Raw genomic sequence first — 27,927 nt, 5'->3', positions numbered from 1 at the left:
ATTCCAAACTCGTTATATCCTGATGCTTAAATCTGAAAGCGACTATAGAAATATAGGTGCAACTTAAAATGCTGTTTTTCTGTGATTTATAGAACAGATGAAAGAAATGAAACATGAACCCGCTTTCAGACCACATGGTCACTCGTCTTTATTTGTCTGTAGAGTTAAGTATCCACAGTGTCTCTTTAAAGTATAAATAAATATGCAATATTTTTGGTACAGTGATTCAATGCTGCATCTCTTAAAGTTGTAAGACCTGCCAGGAGGGTCCCCATTCCTCCTCCAAGGCTAAAACCATGTTAAACAAAAAACATATCGCTGGATCTGTCTCTTAATCAGGATTAATGGGTTCTTCTTTTGGTTGTGTTCAATCCCTCAACGACATTTCATGGAAGTAGTTTCTGCGTAAACTTGCATAATAACTAACAAACAGAAGAAGAAAACACTAAATTGAAACTCAGTAGAGCACATCACCTCCACCAACACAGATAAACTAAAGACATTTTCTGAGTAAACACAGTGTCAGTCTTGTTAAGTCTCTGGTCCTTCAGATATCCAAGCCTTCCTTTTCACAGGGACTCCATTACTGATCCGCCTTTTTACCCCCTCCTCGCTCCTGGGTCTGTCGTTCATGTACGTTAAATGTTCTCCTCCATATCCACATAGAGGAGCTCCTCCTGAGAGCAGGAAGGCCCTTTGAGCTGCATCGGCTGAATGAGAACTCCCAGAATGCCACGCTCTTCTCCTGGGGAACTCACCTAAACTAGGAGAACCTGCAGGACACAAGCCACAGATTCCAGATGCAGATTTGGATGTGACAGAAGAATGGTTGACGCTAGATGCCTGAGGCAAGACTGAATCAAAGTCAAAACAGGAGCCTCTTGTGCGGGGAAAGATGCAGACGGATGCAGCGGAGGAATGAAGAGTGGACAGATTGAGAGAAAAGGAGGATGGGAGGGAGACACGTGGCCTCGGGTAAAGAAGACTTGTCTTCCTGTGTCTAACTTCTCCTGGGTGCTTTACTGCTTCTGGTTCCTTTGGGTTTGTTGTTGATTCTTCAAATCTTTCCGCACTTTCTTTGTCGATACGGATCCACCTCTCCCTCCTCCTGGTTTGGGCCTCCTCTAGCTTCATTTCCAGGTTGTGAACATCCTCGGTTACCTGATTGACCCGATCGAAATGAGACAGCAGAGCGCCGACACTGGGGAGCAGGCGGTCCAGGTAGGGCAAGACGTCAAGCCCGGGCTCGGACACTGATGAGTCCTCTGATCTTACAGACAGAGCTGAGGACAGGGGACGGGGTGATGAGAATGAGGAAGACAGGGAAGGGGAGCGGTAGGAGGGGAGAGTGGACGAAAAGGTGGACAGACGGGATTCCTGGGAGGATCTGGAGGGAGGGATGTCCATGCCTTCAAACTTCACACTGTGCCTGAACTAGAAAGGAAAGGAAAAGAAAAGCGTGGAATCAGCAACAGAAGATGCTCAAATACTCAGTTGTTCCACGAAATGCACCAAATCCAATGCTCTATTTACCTTTTTAGCTTTGCTGAGTCCCATCCACAGCTTGAGTCTCTTGATGAAAAACTCCACCATCTCGTAATCCTGAGGTTCAATGGTTGGATGGTACAGCTCAGCCTGCTCTGCCCTTTAGCACACAGCAACAGTGAAATGAAATGTATCAGTAAGCAATGAAGCCCACTTAATGCACTGCTCAACCCTCAAAGCTTAAATGAGACATATTATGCAAATATTCAGGTTCATCATTTTAATTTAGGTTACATGTTGTAATGTTCACAAAAAACTTTTCTCATACAGTCCAGCTGCAGCTCCTTTGCACAAGTAGTCATGCTTCCCAGAGGTCCCATGATTTGATTGATATATCTCAGTGATCATTGGATGACTTGCTGTAAAATGTTTAGAGATTCATTTTCCTCTAATGACTCACTAGTCAGTTCAGAAATGTCTTGACTTTATTTCGCCACAATCGTGTCAAACATTTACTTTTATGAATAAAAACAAGTAAAGCTAATGTAATTCCCCCCAGCCTCTCTGTAATTGGTCTTCAATGCTGGAGAAATCTGAAATCCTAAGAAGCACTTGGGCAAGATTTTGTAATAAAGACCCGATAATGTACCTGTATGCACGGATGAGAACAGCTCCACAGAGTCTAGCCAATAGCCAGAATCCTCCCCCCATCAGTAGTAGTCCATGGAGGGGTCCCAGGACTGTGTGAACCTTGCATACCCTTTGTCGGGCTATTCTGCCACGTAGGCTGGACAGGACAGAAACACCGGCCTCTTGCACAGACTGGAAGCCTTCCACCGAATGGGAGAAGAGCTGAAACAAAGACAAAGCTAAACTAACAACATCTCCTCTTCATAAATATTCAACCCAGTTGAGCTTTTCTTTTCGTACCATGTTTCCGAGATGAGTGCAGAGCATGAGCAGCAGCAGCAGTAGGACAGTCACAGCCCACAGCTCCCCCCAGGCTCTCTGCAGCACTCGGCCTATCACCAGCCACCTCCGCACAAACCTCAAGGTTCCCAGCAGCTGGGGCACACAGCAGTGGCATCGGGTAGACATTTAAAACAACGATTAAGCTGTGTGTGGAGCAGTGCTGCTGTTTAATAATGAAGCAGAGCTCTCATTTACCTTTAGAACAAGCAGAGTGAGCAGAACGGCCGCACACTGAGACGACCTCTGTGCCAGAAGGGCGGCTCTGTGGAAGTTGATGAAGTTGTCCGGTCGGTTCTGAAGCTAAATGGAACGTACAGGTTATTGTAAGGTTGTCAAGGCCACTCACAGAATAGTCAACTTGTACTTTAAGAGCATTTTTTTATATCAATATTTCATTTCTACCACTGAGTCTACAAAGAGTAGTGTATAAGAAGGTTTACAGTTTACAATGATGTAGAAGGTGATGTCAGTGGATCCAAAAGGTTTTCACTTTAAGTTTTTTACCTCGGAAAGACATGAAGAGGCTCGAGACAGGAAGCAGAACTGCAGGATAGCCGTCGCCAATGACAACAAGGCCAGGAATAGCTGGAACCAGTGTCTGCAGTGGTGCAGATACTGAGCATGCTCAGTGACCATGGACCACAGCTCCGACAACAAGATGAGGAGAGCCGAGATGAGAAGGAGAACCTGTCAACCAAAGTCAAAGCATCAGAGCTATGACACTATTTCTTTGAAGCGTTTGCTTAAGAATATGTATTGCTCCTCATTTCTTGTTCTTTTTTTTTAATTTGAAATACAGACTGTTTATAAAGATGGAAGACATGACTGCTCCCCAAAGCATCTTGATCACCACCTAGTTGCTGGCTGCGGCAAAGGTTACAAACTCTGCCTCCTCCAGGTAGGTGAATTGGACATGAACCTAATTAAAAAATCAATGTTGACTTCAAATAAAATCTTTTTAAGGTGTTTTTTGACATTTAACATAGTCCTTATCATACCGGTGTTCATCCAGGTTCATTGTTCCATTTAAGTTTAGTTACTTGATGCTATAAAACTGGGTGAAACATCATGACTGACAGCTGAGACTGACTCGTGACAAGCTACAATTGAGCAAGATGGCTTCTTATCTGTGATATTTGGGCTTATTTTCTGGATAGTGGGAGTAGGTGCAGAGACGCCATCTTTCTTTTTATACAGTCTGTGGTTTGAAGGGATACTGTGAATGTTACCGTGAGTGCAACCCGGAAGTCCAATCCAGAGGAGGGCGAAGGGATGAGGAGTGGATGAATGGAGAGGAAGGAAGTGACTCCTTGTGTGTGAGCCCATTGGAGTTGAATGGAAACACACACAAACAAACCAGAGTCTCTGTTGTAGAGTGTGAAATCAATAGAAAGAGTTTCAAACCTGAAAGATAACAAATAAAAAAAAAAAAATGTTTAAAAGCAAATCATTGTTAATTTTCTTAAAATTAATTTTAAATGAGATTATATACAACTTACCGTGGTATGATAATTCATAGAATTCAATATAAAACCCATTTGGGGTTAGGCTCATCATAAAAGTTGTACCACAGGTAAAAGTGACACCTTAGAACCGCATGTGCCCATAACTCTCTTACTATATATATTGTTGTTCTATATTGTTGTTTTTATATTGCTGTTTTATGTACAGGGCACCAACCACACCAAGGCAATTTCCTGTATGTGCAAATATACATGGCATTAAAAATAATTCTGATTCTGAGTGTTTTAAATTGTAAATTATTTTAAACAAGGATATGAAATCACATTATGCAAATAAATGTTGTCATCTTGTTATTCTGTATTTGTTCTCAGATGATAAGATGCTTCAATGGGCTGACACGCCTCATTACTGTCAGAAAGATGATTCAGCACTACAGCTGAACAACTGTAAAATAAAAGATTTACATGAACAAACATCTTGAAGCTGTTGAATCTGTAACGAATCCACTCACATCTTCTTGCCCCAGTCCTTCATGTGCAGGTCAGCAAGGAGCTGACGCGTCCTCTCACTGCTGTTTCCCAGGAGGACGTCTGCCGCGTGGCCGAGCGTGCCTTTGTACTGCAGCTGTGGCAGCCCCATAAGAACCAGTGACGGGTTTTGGTGCAGCTGTGGCACCAAGGTGTGATTTATCCACCGCTCTGCATCTGACCAGCTGGATGAAGAGAGAAGGACTTTCTGATTGTTCAAATACTTTGATTAGCCAGTAGTGCCATAACAGTGACCTCTCCCTTAGAATGTTCTCAACAATTTGAATTCATCTAGTTCATTTTTTATTGTTATACGTACAGTGCCTTGCATAAGTATTCACCCCCTTTGGACTTTTCTACATTTTGTCATGGTATAACCACAGATTAAAATTTATTTCATCGTGAGTTTATGTAATGGACCAACACAAAATAGTGCATCATTTGGAAGTGGGGGGAAATATTACATGGATTTCACAATTATTTACAAATAAAAATCTGAAAAGTGTTGAGTGCATATGTATTCACCCCCTTTACTGTGAAACCCCTAACAAAGATCTGGTGCGACCAATTGCATTCACAAGTCACATTTGCAAGTCACATAATTAGTAAATAGGGTCCACCTGTCTGCAATTTAATCTCAGTATAAATACACCTGTTCTGTGACGGACTCAGAGTTTGTTGGAGATCATTACTGAACAAACAGCATCATGAAGACCAAGGAGCTCACCAAACAGGTCAGGGATAAAGTTGTGGAGAAATATGAAGCAGGGTTAGGTTATAAAAAAATATCCAGAGCTTTGAACATCTCTCTGAGCACCATACAATCCATCATAAGAAAATGGAAAGAATATGGCACAACCGCAAACCTACCAAGAGGAGGCCGTCCACCCAAACTGAAGAGTCGGACAAGGAGAAAATTAATCAGAGAAGCAACCAGGAGGCCCATGGTTACTCTGGAGGAGTTGCAGAGATCCACAGCTGAGGTGGGAGAATCTGTCCACAGGACAACTATTAGTCGTCTACTCCACAAATCTGGCCTTTATGGAAGAGTGGCAAGAAGAAAGCCATTGTTGAAAGGGATCCATAAAAAATCCTGTTTGGAGTTTGCCAGAAGCCATGTGGGAGACACAGCAAACATGTGGAAGAAGGTGCTCTGGTCAGATGAGACCAAAATTGAACTTTTTGGCCTCAATGCAAAACGCTATGTGTGGCGAAAACCCAACACTGCCCATCACCCTGAGCACACCATCCCAACAGTGAAACATGGTGGTGGTAGCATCATGCTGTTGGGATGCTTCTCTTCAGCAGGTACAGGGAAACTGGTCAGAATAGAGGGAAAGATGGATGGAGCCAAATACAGGGAAATCCTTGAAGAAAATCTGATGCAGTCTGCAAAAGACTTGAGACTGGGGCGGAGGTTCATCTTCCAGCAGGACAATGACCCTAAACATACAGCCAGAGCTACAAAGGAATGGTTTGGATTAAAGAATGTTAATGTCTTAAAATGACCCAGTCAAAGCCCAGACCTCAATCCAATAGAGAATATATGGCAAGACTTGAAGATTGCGGTTCACAGACGGTCTCCATCCAATCTGACTGAGCTTCATCTTTTTTGCCAAGAAGAATGGACAAACCTTTCCATCTCTAGATGTGCAAAGCTGGTAGAGACATTCCAGTTAGTAACAGTACATAATGGGAAAAAGTCCAAGGGGGGTGAATACTTATGCAAGGCACTGTATATTTTATACTGTAGATTGTTAATATGTTGTGTAAATGAAGGAAGCAACGTATTAACTCTGCTGCTGAAATCCCATGATTTTATTCACAACACACAGAAACCAGCGTCGGCTCTTATCACCACAAGCTCTTGACATCATCGCCGGGGTCTTCTACGTGTGTGGCACCGCTTTCTCCACGGGAGATATTTGATTTATATTTGTTTTTTCTGTTGCGTCATCAACCCCCCCACCCCACTTGCTTGCGGGGAATCCTGCGGGGGATCCCCTGCTGTGTGGACCTTCTAGGGACTTTCAACGAGAAAGCCAGGCAGAGAAAGTCCATAGAATCTAATGAGCCTCTCACCCGGAAGAAAATCAATGTCTATCAACGGGTTGACCTAAGCTCTGACTGCAGAGTCCCACTCAACTGAAACCCAACTGAACTATTGATTTAACCCATGATCCAACTCACTGGTGCATCAAATAACTTCAACCCACAGCTGTGAGTTCATTTAATTAATCCTGTTGAGAAAGATTTGCGAAAAACTACAGTGTCCAGTTGTTTGACGAAATGACTGAGCTTTAAAACTAAGTTCTTAGAGAATCACATCTTTTGAAATGAAAGGGCTTTGGGTTGGGAGAAGTGGAATAATAGATTGCTGGTTCTTATTTCATGGAATCTGTCTGGAGACGGAACATAATATATATTATATTGCAAACAGTATCCTTACATCCATACAGTTTTGGATTGTTTCATTTTGTCTGCATCCAAAATAATAGAGAAATTTAATTATCACAAGATGTTTTGTACTTGGCCTGTTTTTCAAGGCACAACAAAAACTGTTGATGCAGTTATGTACAGCACTGTATTAATAGAGCACAAGAAAGGCAGCTTTTTTATGCGGTGTATTTCATTCCTTTTTAGATCACACACCAAAAAGTGCTTAATAATGAAAGTAAAAAGTAAGAAACACAAACAGAAGTTTATCTGAAGTTTCCTTTTTGGGATTTGATTATGTGCAGAATTATACATGAAAAAGATGAAGAGAGAAGACCTGATTAGTTTGTGTCCTTTTCTTAATGTAGTAACAGAATCAGCATTACAACCATTTGTACTGATGTTGCAAAATGGAAGTCAGGATGAACCCCGGGCCGAGGTTGTATTTGTCTCGTGGAAGAAACTGACGTCCAGCAGCATTCACAGTGTTTTTTTATTGTTGTCATATTTGGTGTATAGTGTTTTATCAGCATGAGTGAGTGAGTGAGTGTTGTGCTTACTCTCTGAGTGAAGTGAGGTTCGGGGCTCCCAGAGGTGCTGTGCGAAGATGGCCCCTGAGAGCAGATTGCAGCAGCCTGCCCTGCCTCTCTTCTACACTGTCCTGGTAGTTCACCATCAGCATCAGCAATAGAAACAACAGCTGACACACACAATGCTAGATAAAAGACAGAGATTAAAATGATCAAAAAAATGTTTCAATCCCTCTGGAGAAAATGGTCCACTTGGAATTTTGACTGTATTCTCACCCTCATGAGCGATCTCAGAGCTCGGACTTTGCGCGCCTCATCTTTAGCCTGCAGTAGCCCGTAGCCACATGGTGGTCGCACCTTTGCACTATGCTCTCCAAAAGCCCTCACCACAGTGGTCTCCTGGGCCAGATGGTCCTCCACCTCTGGATCCACAGGCCTCCACAGCACGGTGTAGATCAGTGCCTGCAGACACACCTGAGCGGGCAAGACGGAGGCAAATCAAAGCAACTGTCCACCAAAGATCCGCCCACGCAAGTTAATTGGATGACACGTCTGAACTCACCTTGAGAGGCTCCAGCAGCAGAGCAGAGGTGAGGAAAGCAGAGAAGGCCGATGTCAGCCACATGAGAACTACATTTCTGGAGAAGAATGTGCCGTAGAGTCCGACCACAGCCAGGCAGGCTCCCAGCAGAGCAGCCACCAGGGGGTAAATCACACGCAGTGTCCAGGGGGGGAGCAGCCAGAGGGGCTGACCTCGAGAGACACCTGGGGTGGAGGAATCGAGCAACAGAGATGTTGAGCACAAACCAGATATAATGAAAGATACAAACTTTAAGAAAAAGAAACACAAATTATCTGCTAAAAGAAATTGACAATTGATAACTATATGTAACGATTAAAAGCTCAAAGTTAGATTAAATAAATGAATAACTGGTTAATATAGATAGCTGCAATTAATGAATGTGGATACGCTGTTTAACTAGCTACAAGATGGCCTATTGGATAAAAAGTTCAAATAGTGAGCTATAAGTAATATATACACAGTTGAAATAGTTTGATTAATCAGTAGATGTCGTATGAACTTGACCCAAATATCTGCTTTGATACAATTAATAGCACTAAATACCATGTAGTATAAAATCGATTTAGTTGTTCACAGTTTGATGACATACGGGGTTAACTAAGTGGTGTTTGAGTTTATCCGACAGAGTAGTGGGGTCAGAAGTGATGATGGTACCTATGCGTGTGGTGGAGGAGGAGCGAGTGGAGTCAGGAGAAGGGCTCGGCAGGAAGGTGCTGGCCACTGAGTCAGCAGACAGCACAGAGGGACACTTGTAGAGCCCTGCCTCATACTGGGAGGACGACTGGGAGTCCGGCATGAGGATCTCTGCACCACACAGGTACTTATCATCACTCTGATCCGACCAGCTGCTGCAGGAGGTGCTCTGTCTAAAAAGGGGGATAAACAACAATCCATAAAGTTCTGCATGAGAGTGTATAGGCATGAAGAGAAGTGATGCTTACGTGGCTGTAAATGAGGATGTGGTTCTGGGTGAATCCCGGCCGCTGTCTGAGTTGCTGTTGGTTTTGTGTCTTCTGTCCTCGGCTGCTGCTGCTGCTATAGACATCAGCAGATCCTCCTCTGGTACCAGGGACATACATATACAATTAGGAAACATTTTCATTTTTACTTTTAAGAAATGATAAATTACAAACATTGATTAGATCATATAGAAGCTAACTGCTTGTTACAAGATAAATGAATCCTTGTTTCCGTCATTGAACATATGAATTTCTGATGTTTCTCACCGGACAGAGTTAGAAATTGTGTCAGATTGTGGTTGTGAGTTTGGACTGGGTTTGCGTTCATGGTGAGCAACTCCTGGTCTGCTGCAGTTGGGGAGGGATACGAATCTGAAGGTTCTTTTGAAAGGGGATATGAAGGGACAAGAGTGATTGGTGTGTCTGCGGAGGAGGGTGAGGCCAGGCACAGCTGCATCAGGGCCTTTTTCCTCCTCAATTGGCGCGTGGGGCCCAGAGTGGGTGAAGACGTGCAGAGTTCGTGGGCTGGGGTCATCTTAGTGGGGCATAGGTCTACCGGGAGATTGAGGAGGCTGTCACAGGACGGCCATGCCACCACATCTCTGTCTGTCTGGGGCGCCAAGCCAGAGGCCGCCCAGAAGTCCAGGATACTGGAGTCTAACACCTTGCTCTCCAGTAACTACAGACAATTACAAGAAACACTTGTGAAGTGATCCTGAGAAACGAAACAGGAGAAGAGCAACAATAATGTGTGTGTGTCCACATTTGTGTGCGTTGCTCTCACCGATGAAGGACTTCCTTGGGTCAGGCTGGAGGAGTCTGGCAGAGACAAGAGTGACGAGCTGGAGAGCTTTGATTGGCCGAAGTAAACGTCCATTTCCACAGAGTGACAAATGGGAGAAGGAGGGACTGACATGTCCACAGTTACCTGGGTAAAACACACACACACAGGTGTGAGTTGTGTCTCTATTAAATTGAGGGCAGATTGACATTCAATTTACTCAGATTGATTTCCTGCAGACTTACACTAACCTGAACCATAGTTCGTACTTGCCTAACTCTAACGATAACATGTCTTTCCTTCAATTTTTATAATTTACATTATGGAGACACATCCCCATAAAGGGACTGTGTAAACAAATGTAGATTATCATAACATGGGTAATATCTGGAACAAACACACATGCACACTCTCACACACACACTCACAGACAGGCAGACATGACACGAGGCAACATGACACAAAACAACACACATCTGCTTGCCGAACATTTATCGCTGTGTAATTTAAGATAAATAGGAAACACTCACTTATATTGTTTCCACACTGAGATAAAACTGTTTGACGAACAAAGCATATAGACACACGTCCAACACACTGCTGCAATGACCTCTAATCAGCACCACACTGATGGCACGTGTTAGAACATAGAACATATATATATATAAATGACAGTGTCAAAATATATCAAACTCTCTCCAGCAAAATATAAAAAAATATAATTTATGAAAGTTTTCCAGTTACCTGACTGTGAGCTTTCCTAAACAGGAAACAGAGGAAACACTGAAAAGGAAACACCAGTGCTGCAACAGTCATCCCCATGGCAACCGTCTCCATGTTCACCAGCAGCTGGGCTGACACTGGTCCACTTGTGGAAAAGACACACAAATCATTTTCCTCCTGTCAACTTAGCAGAATCTTCAGAGAAATCTTAAATTATTTGGTTTGCGTTGACTGAATCATACAAAGACCGGCAATTTGAAGAACACACTGAAACTTGATGTTTAACTGTAAAGGAATTTACACCAGCTACTATAATATCTGACAGATATCGCATTATTAATACCTTCTTCTAAAAGGATTTCCATTTTTGACTAAGTCATCTCACCTGATCCCCTTGGAGCCCACAGCCCCAAACCACAGAGCCCCCAGTGCCAAGTAGAGGTGCAGCATGAGGGCGCCGCAGGTAACCCTTTGACCCCTGGTGAAACGGCTGTGAGCAGGACGGTCCCACAGTGACAGCCACAGGTGGCGCTCTTTCACCCCGAACATCAGCTGGGAGGTGAGGACCCGTCGAAACCCACTGAGCTCCTCTGGACCTGCATGGAAGGAAATGAAGAAATTAAAAATTCTCTTTCTTTAGATACATTTTTATAAATAGCTTGTTTCAAACGAAAAGTCATCTGAACTGAAAGAACAAAAGGCTCATATCAATTGGGAAAAAATGGCCTTGTCACACTAAAATCATCTTGAAGGAGCACCCAGCATCACTACGTCAGATACTTTTTGCAGTTTGTAAGATCCTTTCTTACATGAGGCCAGAACTTCCTTCTGCACAGTGTCATTCTTCTGATTCTCCACAGAGAGCCAGTCCTCCAGCAGGAAGAAGAACATGTGGTCTGTCTGAGGGTCCCACACCACCACATGCTGAACATACCAGGAGGGCTCCAGACCTACGTTTACACATATGAAAAACAAAACATTCAGTTGTACTTATGATGAAAATCTGTATTTTTTGTTAAACGTGTTTTCCAAAGAGAAGTAATATGGGAATTTCATATAGGTTGATTTTGTAGTATTTAAGGGAGGGGTCTATTGGGGGAAATTGAATAATTATTACATTGTTTTCATTGGTGTAAATTAATAAATTGAGCAGTTCCCCTTCCACAATGTCTGTAATGTTGCACTGCCACATTTCTACAGGAGCCCAGATGGACAAACTACATTAATTAGTTGCAATTCCTACGCTAGAGGGCACTAAATCTTCTTTTAATCTTTTTTTTTCTTGATACCAGGAGATTATATTTGGACGATGTAAAAAAGAATCAGTGCAATAGCATATTACTTTAAAAGATGTATATTCTTGCAGTTACCATGTACCTGTGTTGTCGTGCCATATGCGAATTTTCCAAACCTCTCCCAGGTTGTCGTCTGTCTCCAGGTGAAACTGGTCCAGGCTTCCGCGTTGAAAAGCTCCATCCCTCTGCAGATGGCGAGAGCCGCTCTTGTTCACACCGTACAGACTGATGCCAACATGTGCTGTGGTGCCTGATGGGTTATACCACAGCGTTAAAGTAATCGACATTATATATAGTCAGAGGTTTCATTTAATAAACGGGAAAATGCCCTCACTAGTTTCACTAAAGTCTTACAGTTTTTATTTCTATGTCTCTGTGGCTTGTCTTTGGCTGACCTGCTCCACGCCTCCAGCCGGTTTTGACCAGAACTCTGTAGTGGTAGAGTCCCGGACGGCCACAAAGAGGGACCTGGCTCAGTCTTAAGCTGTCCAAGTGGTCAAGTTTATGGGCGATGAGGCCCACTAGCAGGTGAGTCAGAACCAGGACGGCACACACAATCCCCACAACTGAGTTACGAACAGGACCACCTGACTGGAGAGATAAGACACACAAAGAGGGAAAAGAGAAAGAGCCTGTTGATGAATATACACCTTCCTATAGTCTGTATGTGGGGAATGGATTAGACATAGTTATTTGTCAAAACATAAAAAGAAAATGCTCTAAACAGAGAAATGCAGGAATGAGTCCAGAAACCTCGAAATAATCTTTGGGATTTGGACTAAGTTTATGGGTTTTTTAAAGGGTTTAGGAATAAGAGCTGTGGTTTATAAAGGATGAAGACAATGTCTACATTTAGATAGACATTAATATTCAGATATTATCCCAAATGAGGTCTGAATAAGACACAGCCATGTAATCATCATTTGCTGATTAACTCAAACACAAAATAAGCATTATCCCATCAAGACATGAGGTATTCTGATCTTAGTCATATTATATACATGTATACGTCCTAATGGAATATTTCTAGTATTTAGTGATATCAATAAACGACAGTTACCAACTGCTTGCTGACACATGTCCTGGGTATAAACAAGATGGAAATTAAAAGGAGTTGTAGCTTTTGCAACACAACTATTTCAGGTTGGGGTTTTAAAGGTGGCAGAAATTGTTGGACATAAAACGTAGTGGATGTAAAGAGTTGCATCAAAATCTGGCTTTGCTCTGTATTAGGTACACAGTAATATAAAGGGGATATTCTTTTAGCAATACATGTAAACACCATTATGGAAATAATGTCTTATTCAGAATAGGTTCAATGTAAGAATATTTTTGTTTTTAATTGTCTTAAAATGGATGAGACATTAAAAGTCAACACAAAAACAAATAAATAACTTTCTAAAATGATTTTGTCTGTTTGACACCTTTTACTGTATTTAGCCTTCAAAAATCATTAAACTGTACATTTGTGAAGATTATCTTGAAGCATCATGAACTTTTATTTGTCACAGATCAAATTTTTTCTGCATTAATACGAAAGAAAAATGACTCTACTACAGCCTCATCGCCTTCACATACCGGTGGCAGCAGAACAACGGCCCCAGGATGGACAAACAAACTGGCCCCAAATATGGTGAGATGCTGGGTGCGACAGTGAGCTGCCTGGAGTGTGCTGCCCTCCAGTGGCTGGAGACCCTCACTGCTCCATCGCCTCTCCTCCACGCTGTAGTACTGGCACAGGGAGCTGAACACACACACTGACACGTGGACCGGCCCCCCCTCGGGCACAGATGAGGTCAGGTTGACGGAGAGAGGCTCGTCTGTCCCGTGTAACCTGTTGCAGGAGGAAATGCTGTCACGATCCTTTATTCATTAAAACGGTAACTGAGCTAAGGAGAAAACCGGTGACCCACAGTGGAGACAGAAAGATGGTTTCCTCTGAGGAGCTGGTCGGAGCAGAGAGAGTGAGAGCCCACTCTTTCTCAAGGGATCCCAGAGATGCATTAGTCCCTGGCACCGTGGAGCTCACTTCTATCTTGACATGTCCCGAGCTCACAGAAGTAGATCCTAGAAATGCATAATGCAGTTTGAAAACAGCCTTTAGAAATTCATAATTCATGCTGAAACTCACATATATATGGTGAGGTTAATTAATAATTATGGAGGCGCTGCAAGATCGACCTTAAAGATATTTCCCTCTCAAACATTTCATGTGTCCCAGAAACATCCCAGTCACTGCTTTCCATTCATCAAAATACTAATTATTTTTACTATTTATACTTAAACATGTTGCTGAGTAAAATACTCTATTGGGCCCACTAGTACTTTATTATTTTGTGACCAACACCTTATTAAAGTAAAGTGGCACTCAGTAAAACATATACCTCCACCCCTCAGATTCAATCAAGGTGCGCCAAATTTTACAAACTCAAAGAAATCAGGTCACTAAACATGCCTGATTACTTTTATCAAGATAAATGAATGATCCCCTGGGAAAACTGTGAACATGTTGAAAACTTCCTTTCTCACAATGTTAAAGAAGATGAAGAAAAGTTCCTGGATCCGCCCCCTAATCTTCCCCCATACCACATCTACCCAAACACTGATGAAAATATAAAATTGGTGCAGGTATAAAAAACTTGGGAAGGATCATACATAATTTATGATCATAAAAAAAGGCTTTAAACAGATTATAAAGATTGGTTATGTCGTATATAAAAATGGTTATAATATATATATGGTTATGTCATATATAAATATATACTTTACATAATAATATGAAAATAAAGAAGAGTACATTTTTATAAATTTTGATGGTCAGACACTTGCGATCTGGTCTAGTAAGAAGGAAAATAATGTACTGTACCTGGAAGCAGACTGAAGTTGAAGGAGATGTATAAACCTGCATGTTCATCCAGTCCGTCCACAGCTTTTACTGTGAAGTTCAGCTGTCCTTCAGTGGGAAGTGTTACAGTGAGACATGTCTCATTCCTGTTTTCACCTGCTCTCCCATCTGCCCCCTTGTCTCCCTGTCCCACAGGGTTCTTGTGGGGCAGGGTGACCTGTATGGCTTGTTCAGGAGCCAGATCCCTGATGGGTATGGGCTGACCCTGAGGAGTGGTGAGCTCCATGGCAACCAGAGAGGTGGAAATCGGAGGGTCAGCAGCACTCAGCAGAGGGTTGGACTCCAGCGCTCCGTCCGTACCAAACAGCACCTGCACCACCTCTGACCTCTGACTCCTCAGGTGAGCAGTGAGGGACCTGGGGATATGAAACGGACATATCTTTGACCCATCAGACGATGACGACCGAGAGGAGACGACCTGGTGTTGGTTGGACTTGTTTGTCTGGTGAGTACAAAGGAGGTCCGTGGGGTCTCCTTGAAAACCAACTGTATTGATGTAAGGGGTGGAGAGCAGAAGAGGATCCTCGCCGGGAACACGTGAACGCATCAGAGTGCGCATGAGGGCTCCTGCGTGGGCCAGGGCTGACAGGGCGAGAGTGGAGGCTGACTGCAGAGAGCTCGAGTAGACTGGTTGAGAACTGGAGGCACTGGCTGATTCAGACACTGCAGCCAAGGTGCTACCTGGAAACACAGAGAACAGAGCAAGATTCACCAGATCTGAACATCTATGGTTCTGTAGTGTCACTTCTTATAGATAGATGGATTCTTTATCGATCCAGAGGGAAATGTAGTCAGCGTGTAATGCAAGATGAGCACCTAAGACATGAAGGATGTTTCTTCCTGTTTCAAGAGCTGATAAAACACCAGGACTCATCTGTTCCTCCATCACAAGGATCATCCTCCCCACAGCTTCCAGAACTTTCTCCTGGCAGCCTTCACATACCAACTCGTCAGGGACGACCTGGAACAAAGAGTAAATAACTCAACATGAATAACGTTTTGAATTATTTGAAAATTGGGCAAATATATATCATAAATATATATGTTCTGTTGTGAAAAGGCTACCAGGTCGGCTGGTCGCTACGATTAAGGGACTGTCTCTTAATGTTCACATTTATGAGCAAATGATTGCGTGTTAAACTAGAATGGTACTCATCAGACATCATACCTTCACTAAGGCTCAACAGTCTCCTTATGAAACCACATTTAAATTCACTAGATCCAGATTTTCATTTGGAACGGCACCAAATTGCTCACACTTGGAAGTATCAGTCCCTTAAACGTGCCTGTTTTAAAAGAAATCAAGATCCTAGGATACCACATCCCTCCTTAAACTTCGTGGTAATCTGTTCAGTCGTTTTTGTGTAATCCTGCTAACTAAGAAGAAAGATAAACATACTTATAGAACAAGTCAGATTTCACAGATTGTTCAACACAGTCACAGTTGTATCTCACCCCGTTGTTTTACAGTTTGCGTGACTTCTTAGCCTACCTATGTAGCCATCGTAGGTAAAGCAGAAGCATAAATTCAGTTTACAACTCTAAAAGTAAAAAATGTATATCTCGTAAAATTTGCTTATTTGCTTTATTTCACCAATATATAACTCCACTACAAAACAAAGTCATATTCCCAATTTTTTCAAAAGGAGGTAGTGCTCACTTACGGTTGCCTGGGCCAACGCTGAGCTGATCTGATCAACATCCGGAATAGAGGACACGGGGAGAGAGGCCAGGGCTTGAGACACATTTACCCGGATCTCCCTCCTGTCCATGAGCTCCTGGGTGGTCCGTTCAGACTTCATCTGTTGACAGGGGTGAAACTCATTATTGGAAATCTCATGTCTATGATTTTTTATAATCTTTAGTTATGATGTTATCTTGTGGTGGAGAGAAGCTAGTAAAATATGACGGTGACACACTACCTGATTGAGCTGGCTGCTGAGGGCAATGGAGTAAGGAATGAGCTCCTGAGGGTTGCCTTGTTGGACCAGAGCCCACAGCTCCGTCCGGCTCTTGTTTCTGAGCCACTCACTGGTGATTTCATCCATTGCTGAGTTTTGAGTGGTCAGTGTCCTAGAGAGTTTAGGAATCCAGAAGAGAGAGAGTGAACTAAATCTTGACTACGACATGGGGCGTGATGTATTTCCCACCGAGGATCTTCCTTTTTACCTGTTCAGAGCCATGACGTTTGAGCCGAGATGGTCCTCCACCAATACAGTGACTGTGATGAGTGACAGTTCTTGTTCTTGCCCTGAACGTCCAATTGGAACCAGGCTGCCAAATGTGGGGCGAGTTCCCCTGGGAAAGAATTAAAATGCGCTGGAAACTTATTTTTTAAGGAGAACATTTATATTTTGGAATATTTTAAACGTTTAGGCTAGGATTAAACTTTGTTTCTGTAGTAACAGTTTAAAATGGAGGCCAGTAGTCACCTGTACAGAGTGAGTGTGGGGCACTCTGTGCTGATGGGCTGACATGGGGCAACCTGGAAGGTGTAGATCAACTGAGTGGCCTCACTGTCATCATCTCGCCAGCCTACCAAAAAATGACAGAGAACAACTTTGACCATTGGTACACTGGAATTAAGACAAGATAAGATAAGATAATACTTTAAGATATTTGAAGAGGCAACACAAAGCATTTTCTTCACTAACATGTCAATATTTTAAATGCATCAAGAACAAGGCGAAAGGGCACAATAAAGAAGGAGTTAAAAAAAAAGTACTGACACAAATTGAACTGTGTAACACAACGCGGTACCTGAGCAGTTGTAGGTGACCACAGTCTCCAGCAGACGTATGCCAGACTGTGGACTCAGATCACAGAGGCCTCCGTGTGGAGGATTGTTAGGTTGTATAGTCTGACTGGCGCTGCCCCACTGGCCTCCACTAGGCTGAGAGACATTGAGAGTGAAGGTGTAACTCAGTCCTGGCTGGAGGACGCCTGAACGCACCACCAAGTTAGGAGAATGTGTCCCTGTGGAGGGAGCGACTTTATCAAGGTCAAGTGTCATGCCAGTCTGGACTTCAGCGCTCCATTTGTACTGTGGATAGACACATGATTAGGACACAATAATTAAACCCTGCAACAATTGAATGTTGATTTAAATGTCCTATAACAATTGAATAATCTGAGCAGATAAAAAAAAAACATGGTGGCACAGTCGTACAGGGAGCCATAATTATCCCACAGTAACGTGTTCCTGGATTTGGGGGGGTTTTGAAAAAAACACCTGATTTGTATTTTCCTCATGAGAAAACCTTTTACCAGATTTTTTTAGGGAAGGAAATTATGAAACTAATTAAAATCAAGTGACCTAGTGTGTAATTGTTTAAGAAACATTACCTGAGTCTGGTCATCACATTGTTCGCATCGTCCAGCAAGGATGATGGCAGTGTTGTAACTGATGTGTTGAGAGGAGGAGTGGCCAGAACAGGACACACATTCCACAGTCACACAAAGCACAGGGGCTTCACACACAGTTACCTAAAGAGAAGTGATTGACATCATCAGCATGAATAAATCCTTAAAATGTCATCACTTCAAACAGACTCAGAGGAAAACCCCTGTGAAGAAAGTTCTGGTTCTTGGTCAAAAAGCTCTTTGCTTCTGTGGCAAGTTCTTCCAAAATTGCCCAAATCTTTAAACAATTCAAATGCAGCTGCAGAAAAAGCTGTAAATATGAGTAAAATGGGGCAATATCATGTGGAACACTCACAGTCTGGTTGACGGATGCCGGCTCTCTTCCTGCTTTGTGTACAGTGAGTGTAAATATGTAGACTGTGCCTGGGTGCAGCTGATCGGTGAATAAAGTCACTCTACTGCTGTTTCTCTCAAGGGGCGTTTTCACAAAATGAGGCTTTGTAGAGTTCTGTAAGTACATGAAAACGCATGTGTTACAAGTGTAAACAGTGTGTATCAGAGGATTAATACATCACACCTTACTTTTTACTGATACACAACCTACAACATCGTGAGTTTGCTATAACATCAAAAGTCCTTTACCGCTCTCATGATGGTCCAGTGATATTCTAGCGTGTCCTCCACTCCCGGCTCCGTATCAGGGTCATAAGATTCAGATCCGTCCAGGGTGAGGTCACTGAGGCTTGGCCACAGTTTGTGCGAGCCTCCCATAATGACAGCTACCAGCGGGGAATGGACCACTGTGATGATAGCGGTCCGTTGGACATATACAGGAGTTTCCTGGAGCGTAACGGTGAACACAAGGCAATACTGTCCCACATCAAGAGTGTGCTTCGGGAGTAACAGCAAAGGAGAAGCTGCATCTACTTGACTTCGAAGAAAGACTTTGTACCCAGGTAAAGTGGTAACATTGGACCCTCTGTATATCTCCCATTGGTACATGGTCTTGTAAGCAGAGCAGTTAATGTCCACGCTGGCTTCAAAGAAACCTGGTCTAGATCTGTAGATAGTAGATTGGCTCTGGACTAGAGAAGCTTGAGGGCTGGAACACTGGAGCTCCTCCACCTCCATGTGAAGCTGTGTGGACATGTGACTAACACTGTTGACAACTTTGACCACAACACTGTATTTTCCAGCAATAGAATAAGTATGATTGACTGTTCTCAGGTCTGTCACCAAAGCTTTAGTGGAATCTCCAAAGTCCCAGAGGAATCTGACGTTGCTCCCTCCACTCACTGTCGCGGAAAACATGACAGCGTGTCCCACAAATTGTCTCTCTGAAAGACAAACAAGCTTTATCTCCTTAACCGGCCACTCCACCGAAGCAGTCTCATTTAGCATCTGGGAGCATACACCATTGTTGGCTACCAAACTGACAGACAGTGAACCGCTCTCTGGTGGAGTAAAGATTACCTCTTGGCCAATCAGCCATGTAGGCTTCGACCCCACCAAGTGAAACATCCAGGTGTAATTAACAGGAAACCCACTTTGCACCTCTGCCTTGAAATGGATTCCCTTCAGAGCTTCGAGTGCAGCAGAACTACTGTTAAGTCGCAAACCTTGAATGCGCTCAGTGACCAGAATGCTGGAAGACACCTCTGTGCTACTGACCAGGTTCCAAGCTTCCACTGTCACAAGATATCTCCCAGCTAGAAGGCTTAGTGAGAAGTGTTGCCCTTCGAGAATGGCCTGGCTGTGAATCTTGTCTTTGTTTTTAAGGGTTATAAAAAAGCTCACATTGCTTCCTTTGGAAATTGTCGTAGTAAAAGTAACTTCTTCTTCACTGCAAACGGAAGATTTGCTTATATTCAACAGCAGATCTTTGATTCCGTCCTGGACAGTGATCCTGGTTGAAACCATCTGCCAATTTATCCCATTGGAGACATTCAAAGACACCTGGTATATATCGGGATGTGTAAAAGTGTAGATGAAGGTTTGATTAGTAGCATTAAAAAAGTTGGTTTTAGAACGTCTAACTTCCCAGTCCCAGTTCAGGTCACTCCCCTTATGAACAAGCCCACGTAGGGAAACAGCAGCACCTGCATTGATATTAAATGGACGTGTCTTTCCTTCAATTTCAAAGTCCACCTCTCGGACATCCTCCTGGACTATGAGCTGTTTGGTATCATTACATTGGCTGAGTGCATTCTGAACAACCACCGTGACAAGACAATCACCCAAACTTGTACAATTGTGGAGGAGAAAGGGTTCACGTGTCCGTAGGGGTGATGGATCAAAGTTCGTATACCAAAGGTACTCTAGGTCTGACCCGGTAACAACAGACACAGATATATTAACTAATTCCCCTAATGCCACAATGTTGGAATGAGTTGTAATATGTGCACTTGTCACACGCTCTACTGCTATTAGAGAAACAGCGGTTGTGGCCTCACCCAACGTGTTCGAGGCTCTTACATGAACTGATAACCCACCACGCGTTTCAGCCAACAGATGGAAAAGTCTGCCATCACCAGTGATTTCTTGTTTTATTCCACTCTGTGCAGCACGCCAGTGATATGTGACATTGGAGCCTTTGGTGACTGAAGCGATAAATAGCACTTCCTCTTGCGTAGGTGCATATTTCATATTGGTCAGACTGGGACATTCAATGTGAAGACCCTCTATTCTTTCAAAGACCTCCATGATAATAGCTGCCTCCCTTCTGCTCACCAAGTTCTGGGCTACAACCCTCACTTGATACACTCCTGGTTTGGGGAAAGCAAATCTAAATTGATCGGTCCCCTGTTTGGTTGAAGTTAAACCATCAACAGACCAGTAGTAACTGGGGCTACTGATTGCACTACCAACTGCAATGATCAGAGTGTCCTCTCCTACTACAGCATAGGGCTGGTTGCTGTGAAGTGATAGGTCTGCAACAGGGAGTAAAACATTCACTTTGATGGATGCAGACTCTCTGCTCACCAGGTTAGACGCTGTGGCAGTTACTGTGAACTGGCCTGTCGAGGTAAAGACATGTGACACGTTGCGGTTCGGCTCCATCAGAGAACCATCTCCATAGTCCCATAGCACTGACACATTGCTTCCACTGCAATCAGCAACCCAAAAAGACACTAATGAATTGACTGACAGTACATCAGTTTGACTATCATGTCCCACAGAAAGTTTACTCACAGGTTTCTGAATGGTGATGCTAACTTTGGCTGTTTGTCTACTGACGTTATTACTTGCCATTACTGACACCTCTTCTACGCCTTCATCTTTAAAGACAAAACACTTCTGAGAGTTGTCCATCTTGGCAATGGGTATAGAGGAGTTGCTAGACCACTTGAATTGGTGACCTGTCACCTGATTGGGGGAAACTAACACCCTGAAGCACACCTCTTCTCCTACTGCTACAACATCCTGTGATGACTTCACTGTCAAGTTGGTGATTGGTGCCTCAACACAAACACTTGTATTAAATGATACAGATGAAACCAAACTAAACACTCTCAGGCTAACATGAAAAATGCCGGGCCTTGGGAATGAATGCATGGCTTTGGACTGACCTGTCACTACAGTCACAGGGGATCCATCGCCGAATTGCCAATGGAAAATCAGAAAGGCTATTTTCCCAGTGACCAGAGCAGTGAGCTGAGCGTCTGTTCCATTTATGATACATTCTATAGGGAGAACTCCACTAACAGACAGACTATAGACCTCGACCCTGATGGACTGCTGAACTTTGCTGACAGAATTAGAGACGGTTACAACCACTGAATAATCCCCTGGAGACTTATAGATGTGTGAGATGGAACCATCTGTAAGGTTGCCCTGTAGGGACCCATCACCGAAGTCAAAATCCCAGATGAGACTCGTACCAGTGGCGACTTTAGCTCTGAAATCTGTGGCAGAGTTTACTTCACTAGGTTCACTGTAACTAATGGTTAATCCAGAAATCTCCTCCATAACTTCCAAGAGGAGCCGAGTGGTCAGGGCAGCCAAAGTGTTGTTGGCACACACTGTGACGTTAAAAAGTCCGGCAGATCCAAAAGTGTGACGCACTTTATGGTGGATGCCTTGGACATCTTTAGTGCCATCGCCAAAGTCCCATTTATAGAAGACCCCAAAGGTGGAGGGCTCTGCGGCTGCTTCCAGAAGAAGTGTGTGATTGACAGTGGGCACTGCAGGCGAAGAGGAAATGTGGACGTGACCTAACTCAGGGCGGACGATAATCTTCATTGATGCGCCAATATCATCGAATTGATTGGAGACTTGGACATGAAGTGTTAAGTCACCTGTATTGAACAAAACAGAAAAATTGAATTCACTTTGATGTACTTAAGAGGAAATACTCAGTACGGACTCAGCCGATGTCATTATTGATCGCATCAGATGTTTCAAATCCTACATTGAGTGATCTTAAAATCTGAATTAAACTTGAAGGACAAATGAGGAACATAAATGAGTCCAAATAAATGTTAATTTTATGTTTTCTCAATAATCCACATCTTTAAAGTTGTATTAAATCTGTATTGCATTTTGTCGACCTGGGGGCAGAATAAAATAAACTGTAAACACAACATTTACATATGATACATTTATGAAGTTGATATGACACAATTGTTAGCAAGTACACAAAGATATAGATAGAGAGCAACATTTGTATTAATTTATAATTGTGTTAGTGCCTTCCTGACAAATATCAATCACATTTTGCTTTCCTTCTTCTCCTGCACGAAATATCTGTTTTTAAGACATATCATCTCTCAGATAGGGTCCATTTGACAAATATTCCAATTTTCAGTTTTCCTTCTGATGTCATTCAGGGAACATTTATTGTAGTTTGGCTAAATGTTGCACTATGCTCACCAGCTAGCGGCTTTCTATTCATTCGACAATTTTGTGTTTTGCAAGTAGTGAACTGTGGGTTTATCCACCTACTTCTGCTTGAAACAGGAGTTTTAAATCCAAAACAATATACAGAAAGATGCTATAATGCCTCATAGATAGATTTCAACAATTAAACAAAATAATAATGAATTTATGCAGCATGTGTTTATGTGTGTTTACCTGGATAAGAATATGTATAGTTCACCGAGTCCTGGACAAACATTTGCTTCTCTCCACTCTCAATAAGCCCATCCATGGTCTGATATGGAGCAGCCTGGGTGTGGCTCACCTTTCCTCTGCCGTCTCCAAAATCCCACCTGCAGGATTTTTGACAAGACAAAAAACAACAAAATTTTTGTTCTTGTTGCAGGTGGAATTCTCTGTCGTAAAGTCAACAGATAAATAAAATGTTCTCTGCGGAGTTTTAAAGATTATTGATGAAAAACACATTGTCATACCTGAAGGTGACTGGCAGGGAGATGTCCACTTTGACCCTGAGGGTGTAGAGGGAGGTCGCATTCACAGCCACGACCTCCCTGATAAACAGGAACTCTGGCTCAGCCAGGGGAGTCGGTTCATCAGCAACCAAGATGATCTCCAGGCTCTGGTAGCTCACAGGGTTCGATGCTGTAACCTAACGTACATTTCTAAGATTAGTTTAAAGAAATCAGTTTAGTAACACATCAAAAGGAAGAAACTGAACAAACGCCTTACCTTGAGATTATACTCAGCAGGTCTCTTGAACGCTACACTGTAAGATTCCCCTTCAAAGGCAAACTGCACCAAGTTGTCAATAACCCATGTGAATTTGACTGAGGACCCACTCGCCACTTTGGCTGTAAACGACTGCAATATGAAAACAAAGAAGATACCATTGAGAGAAATGTAAAGAAACTGGGCTGCATGTTGGTAAAGTTCATGTTTTCCAAGTCAACATTCCTCAACGATACAACTCTACATGAGCAAGTTCTTAGTCTAAGCTAAAATCAAGCATCCGTATATTAAGATGCTTGCAAAATAGAATTTTGACCAAACTAATTTGAACTTGAAATATTGAATATCTGTGTCAAAAATTGAAAATATATATAAGTAGTTATCAAAACATAATTATTCTACGATTACTGGCAATAACCAACCATCAAAGTATTGGAAACCTGGGAATCGTTCATATATTCTATATTAAGAAAATTCAAAAAAATGATATTTCCCCCATTATTAGCGATAACTCTGACCTGCTGGCGCACAATCAGTTGCAACAGGATTAATCCTCTGGGGATCATGATCAGTAGTCTTCAAAACTCAAAAGTCAATCCAAACAATAGTGACTGACATATTTTGGTGGCGCTCGTCTTACTGACTTTGCCATCTCTTGACCCACATTGCTAGCATGGCTACTACGCTTGGCGTGAATGCAAATTTGATGTGTTGTAAATTCTCACCTGTGATGTGTCTGTTAGCATCCTAAGACGTCCGTGAGGCTCAACACGGAGCCCTGTCACTGCCTCGTGGCCACAGACCTTTACACTCACACTATGCTCACGCTGAGCACCAACCTCATCCACCACACTGATATTCAACACCTGAACCCCCACTGAGGGAAGTACGAAAGTCACGGAGGAGAACCATTCATCAGGGGACTGTCTCTCACAGCCAGGCGGAGACGGAGCCACCTCTTCAGGACACGATGAGAGCAAGGGGACCCCAGTTTGGAGCACTGGGGCTGACCATGAGCTCCTTGCTCTCTGTGGGGCCAGGACCTTTACTACAATGAGTGTCGGGGTGTTGATTTGGACATGAATTTGGTTCTTTTGGTCCGGCAAGGGGTGGATAACATCAAGCCTAAACCTAGATCTCGGATGTGGAGGAGGAGCTGTAGTTAAGGGACTGACATCAGGAGGTGTGATTGTCTCTGTGTGGGTGGAACCAATGATACCGTCGAGCTCAGTACCTCTGTGGAAGGTGTCTATGTACAGTATGCTCAGATCACACACCACCCCGTCCACCCACTGGCCTCCTTGGGACAGTGAAGTCAGGCCTCCCTGCCACCAACCACCCCATTCAGCCCCTCTGAGGGACAGGTAACTCTGGCGCCAGGAGGAGTTTCGAGAGGCTTCCCTGCTGCGGCAATGTAGGAAGGTTCCAGAGTCCCGAGTGTGTTGTATTGCTATTATATCATCAGGGTACACCATAATGGCTGGATCTGGAAGAAGCACCTGTAGCAGAGAAGATGACATGATACTGATACTTTTGTATATCTATTTAGACCCGATTCATAATGACTGTAGCAAAGTGCAACAAAAGGTCAACTCACGCTCATAGTTTGTAGTTCAGAGGTGGGGTTTATTCTCAGGGACAGGTCTGCCACCAGGTGGTAGAAAGGTGGTATTGGAGGGTATCTTGGAGGTAAAGCAAATCCACGGCCGCTTGCTGCTGAATCGTAGGGGCTGCAGGGACTGGTGTTGGGCACGCAGGCCTCCAGCAGGTGGCACCAGTACTGACCCACAGTGCAGCCCCCTGTAGTGTTACACAGTGGGACTGGTGAGCAGCAGCTAAACGGATTAAGGAGAGAGCTGCAACCTGAGGAGCAAAGAGGAGATTATTGCCTAAAGTACTCAACAGGCCTGTTTAGTAATACCTGCAGTACTGTAGGAAATACACAACAGTGTAGCTTCCAGACGTAATGTAATTCGTGGGCTGTACCTGGAGGTACCAGGTGGTGGTTGGGGTCGCAGTAGGGTCGGAGGATTTGAACACGGGCCAGTGAGGACAGGGGGTTTGGCTGAACCACCAGCTGAAGTTTTACCAACTGACCTGCATGATTGAACCACAAGCCTGGGAACAGCTGCATCTGTGGGAATATTTAAAAAGACTTAAGCATATATAGCTATTTTAACTTATCAATTACTTTCATATTTTTAACAAAACAGATTAATTTAGCTGTTACATGACATCTTTATGAACTGTTTACGAACCACCTTTATGCATTACTTTACAGTTGCTAGCTATTTTACAATTTATCCATCACCTTTTGCCAAATTGCTTACTATTTTTCATGAACTAAACATTGTTATGTAAGCTTACATGCAATATCTATTACACTTTATTCATTATTAGTCAAATTACTCCAGTCATTTCCAACATGCCACTAATTGCAATAAAACCAATTGTCTGGAATCTGTATTTTGGACCAGTGATTTTAGTCCTGAGCTGAAACCTCTGAATAGAAGTGTATCATGTCTGTGAGGTTGTGATGTTTTGTGTCTTCTCTTCTTCTGTCCATCCCGGTCACATTTTACGAACCTCCACCGTGTGTTGTCCAATGTCTGGGATGCTGAGAAGAGGTTGTATCTGGGTTTGTGTGTAGATGCCGCTCATGTGAACCAATCCCGTCAGGTAACTGTCCATAGGTGGTAAAGCCTCTGCATGAAGAGGGGAAAACCAAAATCACAGACACACACATGTCTGTTGTTATTCTTCACACATGAGCATCAAACAAATCTGTCAATGCCGTCGTCTATGGGGGCAGATTCTCCACATACTACATAAATAATAAAGTCTTACCAGTTAGACCTTTTTCACAGAGGTAGAGGTATCGCTCGGCACACTGAGCTCTTCTCCACTGTCCCAGTGCACCAAAGGCCATCTGAGTGCACCCCCCCTCACTGCCTCCAGCCCACCGTGCAGGACTCACCGGCTCCACAACCCCAGCCTGCTCCGACCCTTCTCCCCTGAGTCCCTTCAGCCAGACCCACACAGTGGTTTTCCTTCAACAAAAACACACAACACAATACATCTGCTCTTGAAACAGAGAGGGCTAGAACATGATGTAAATGTAGACACACATTGTTCATATAGAACTCACACAGGAAAGGAGGAGTGGATGAACGTCTGCAGCTCGGGACTGTCAGCAGATGCCAGATCACCTCCTGGAGTCTCTCTGCATGAACGCTGAGCCTCAGACCACGAAGACGTCGCCTCAGACATCCAGTAGCACCGCATGCTGGACTGGTGGATCCCACCTCCTTCTGGGCAGGGAGCCTCTTCTGGAGAGGAAAAATCACATTGAGCTGACAACGTGCAAAATATCTATAATAAAATCAACCAAAAAACACATGTAGAGAAACCAAACAGCTGTATTGTGAGGTTTGGAAATTTAAAATATTCCACTCCTGCAAGAATATTCACTGTCAGTTTGTGAGAGCTTAACAAGTGGCCCTCAACTGACTCATTATCAGACGATACAGGTGCTGAACAAGCTTTGAGAACAGCTGTTTGCCAGCCTGACTGTCTTTCTGCATCTAATCTTGGATACACACTAATTATAGTACTTAAACTACTGTAAACTGTTGCTTTAAATGGGAAATTTGAACACATTAGTGCAAATTTTTAACAACGTATGCCAGATGTACACAAAACACACCAGGCTGCATATTTTTGCCTCGAGCAATACCAAAAATATTTATGTTACGCTGCAACAAATTTAATTGAAAGAACAGCAATACTCCATAAATGTTATTTCACATCATTAAACTGTAAAAATGTATTATAAATGTATATGGAAGAATATTGAAGTAAACGTTAAATCTCAAATTGAAAATACTTATAAACTGGTAAAACAGTTGAGTTGAAAAGGAAAAGTGAATGTATTTTCATCACGTAGAGCAGACAAAATACAATGGAGTGGAGCATGTGTAACACTACACATTTTTAAACATATCAATGTTAAAAAAATGGGCCACTTCTACCTGAAATGCAACACTAAATTAGGTAAATAAAAACCTTATATATATATATATATATATGAAATAAAGTACAAAAGTAAATGTTCATGAGTCCAAAGATATATTGCTGACTTGGAATTCTCTGAACAAGACAAAGAAATATCGATAACTTTTTAATTGAAGCCTTGACTCAATATAAAATACATTTTCTCACCTCCAGCTACTGTGATCAAAACCAAACAAAGAATCCAGGGTAGCATCTGCTTTTCTGCCACGAGCGCGCCTGTCAT

At 43.0% G+C, this 27,927-nt stretch overlaps 1 protein-coding gene across 1 annotated transcript; it reads right to left on the bottom strand.

The window, feature by feature from the left end:
* Positions 1-531: 531 nt before the first annotated feature.
* pkd1b (polycystic kidney disease 1b) lies at positions 532-27,927 on the bottom strand. The gene is made up of 42 exons (XM_053413985.1): positions 27,852-27,927; positions 26,779-26,959; positions 26,478-26,680; positions 26,217-26,335; positions 25,617-25,764; positions 25,228-25,493; positions 24,356-25,129; positions 23,631-23,762; positions 23,375-23,550; positions 23,097-23,233; positions 18,666-22,321; positions 18,379-18,531; positions 18,006-18,146; positions 17,421-17,703; positions 17,093-17,195; positions 16,830-16,958; positions 16,583-16,733; positions 16,325-16,462; positions 15,477-15,621; positions 14,622-15,341; positions 13,669-13,822; positions 13,334-13,589; positions 12,151-12,346; positions 11,838-12,005; positions 11,270-11,410; positions 10,846-11,056; positions 10,482-10,605; positions 9,741-9,884; positions 9,224-9,635; positions 8,939-9,056; positions 8,652-8,863; positions 7,977-8,179; positions 7,691-7,888; positions 7,445-7,599; positions 4,433-4,633; positions 3,687-3,861; positions 2,962-3,144; positions 2,653-2,757; positions 2,416-2,550; positions 2,135-2,337; positions 1,534-1,645; positions 532-1,434 (listed from the first exon to the last, which is right to left on the bottom strand). Exons 1-42 carry the CDS (start codon positions 27,925-27,927, stop codon positions 532-534), a joined length of 12,540 nt encoding a protein of 4,179 aa, XP_053269960.1.

Source organism: Pleuronectes platessa, chromosome 21 (assembly GCF_947347685.1).
Source record: "Pleuronectes platessa chromosome 21, fPlePla1.1, whole genome shotgun sequence".
NCBI classification, from domain to species: domain Eukaryota; kingdom Metazoa; phylum Chordata; class Actinopteri; order Pleuronectiformes; family Pleuronectidae; genus Pleuronectes; species Pleuronectes platessa.
Note: the sequence above shows the minus strand (reverse complement) of the source record. Positions and strands in the feature narration are given on the sequence as shown.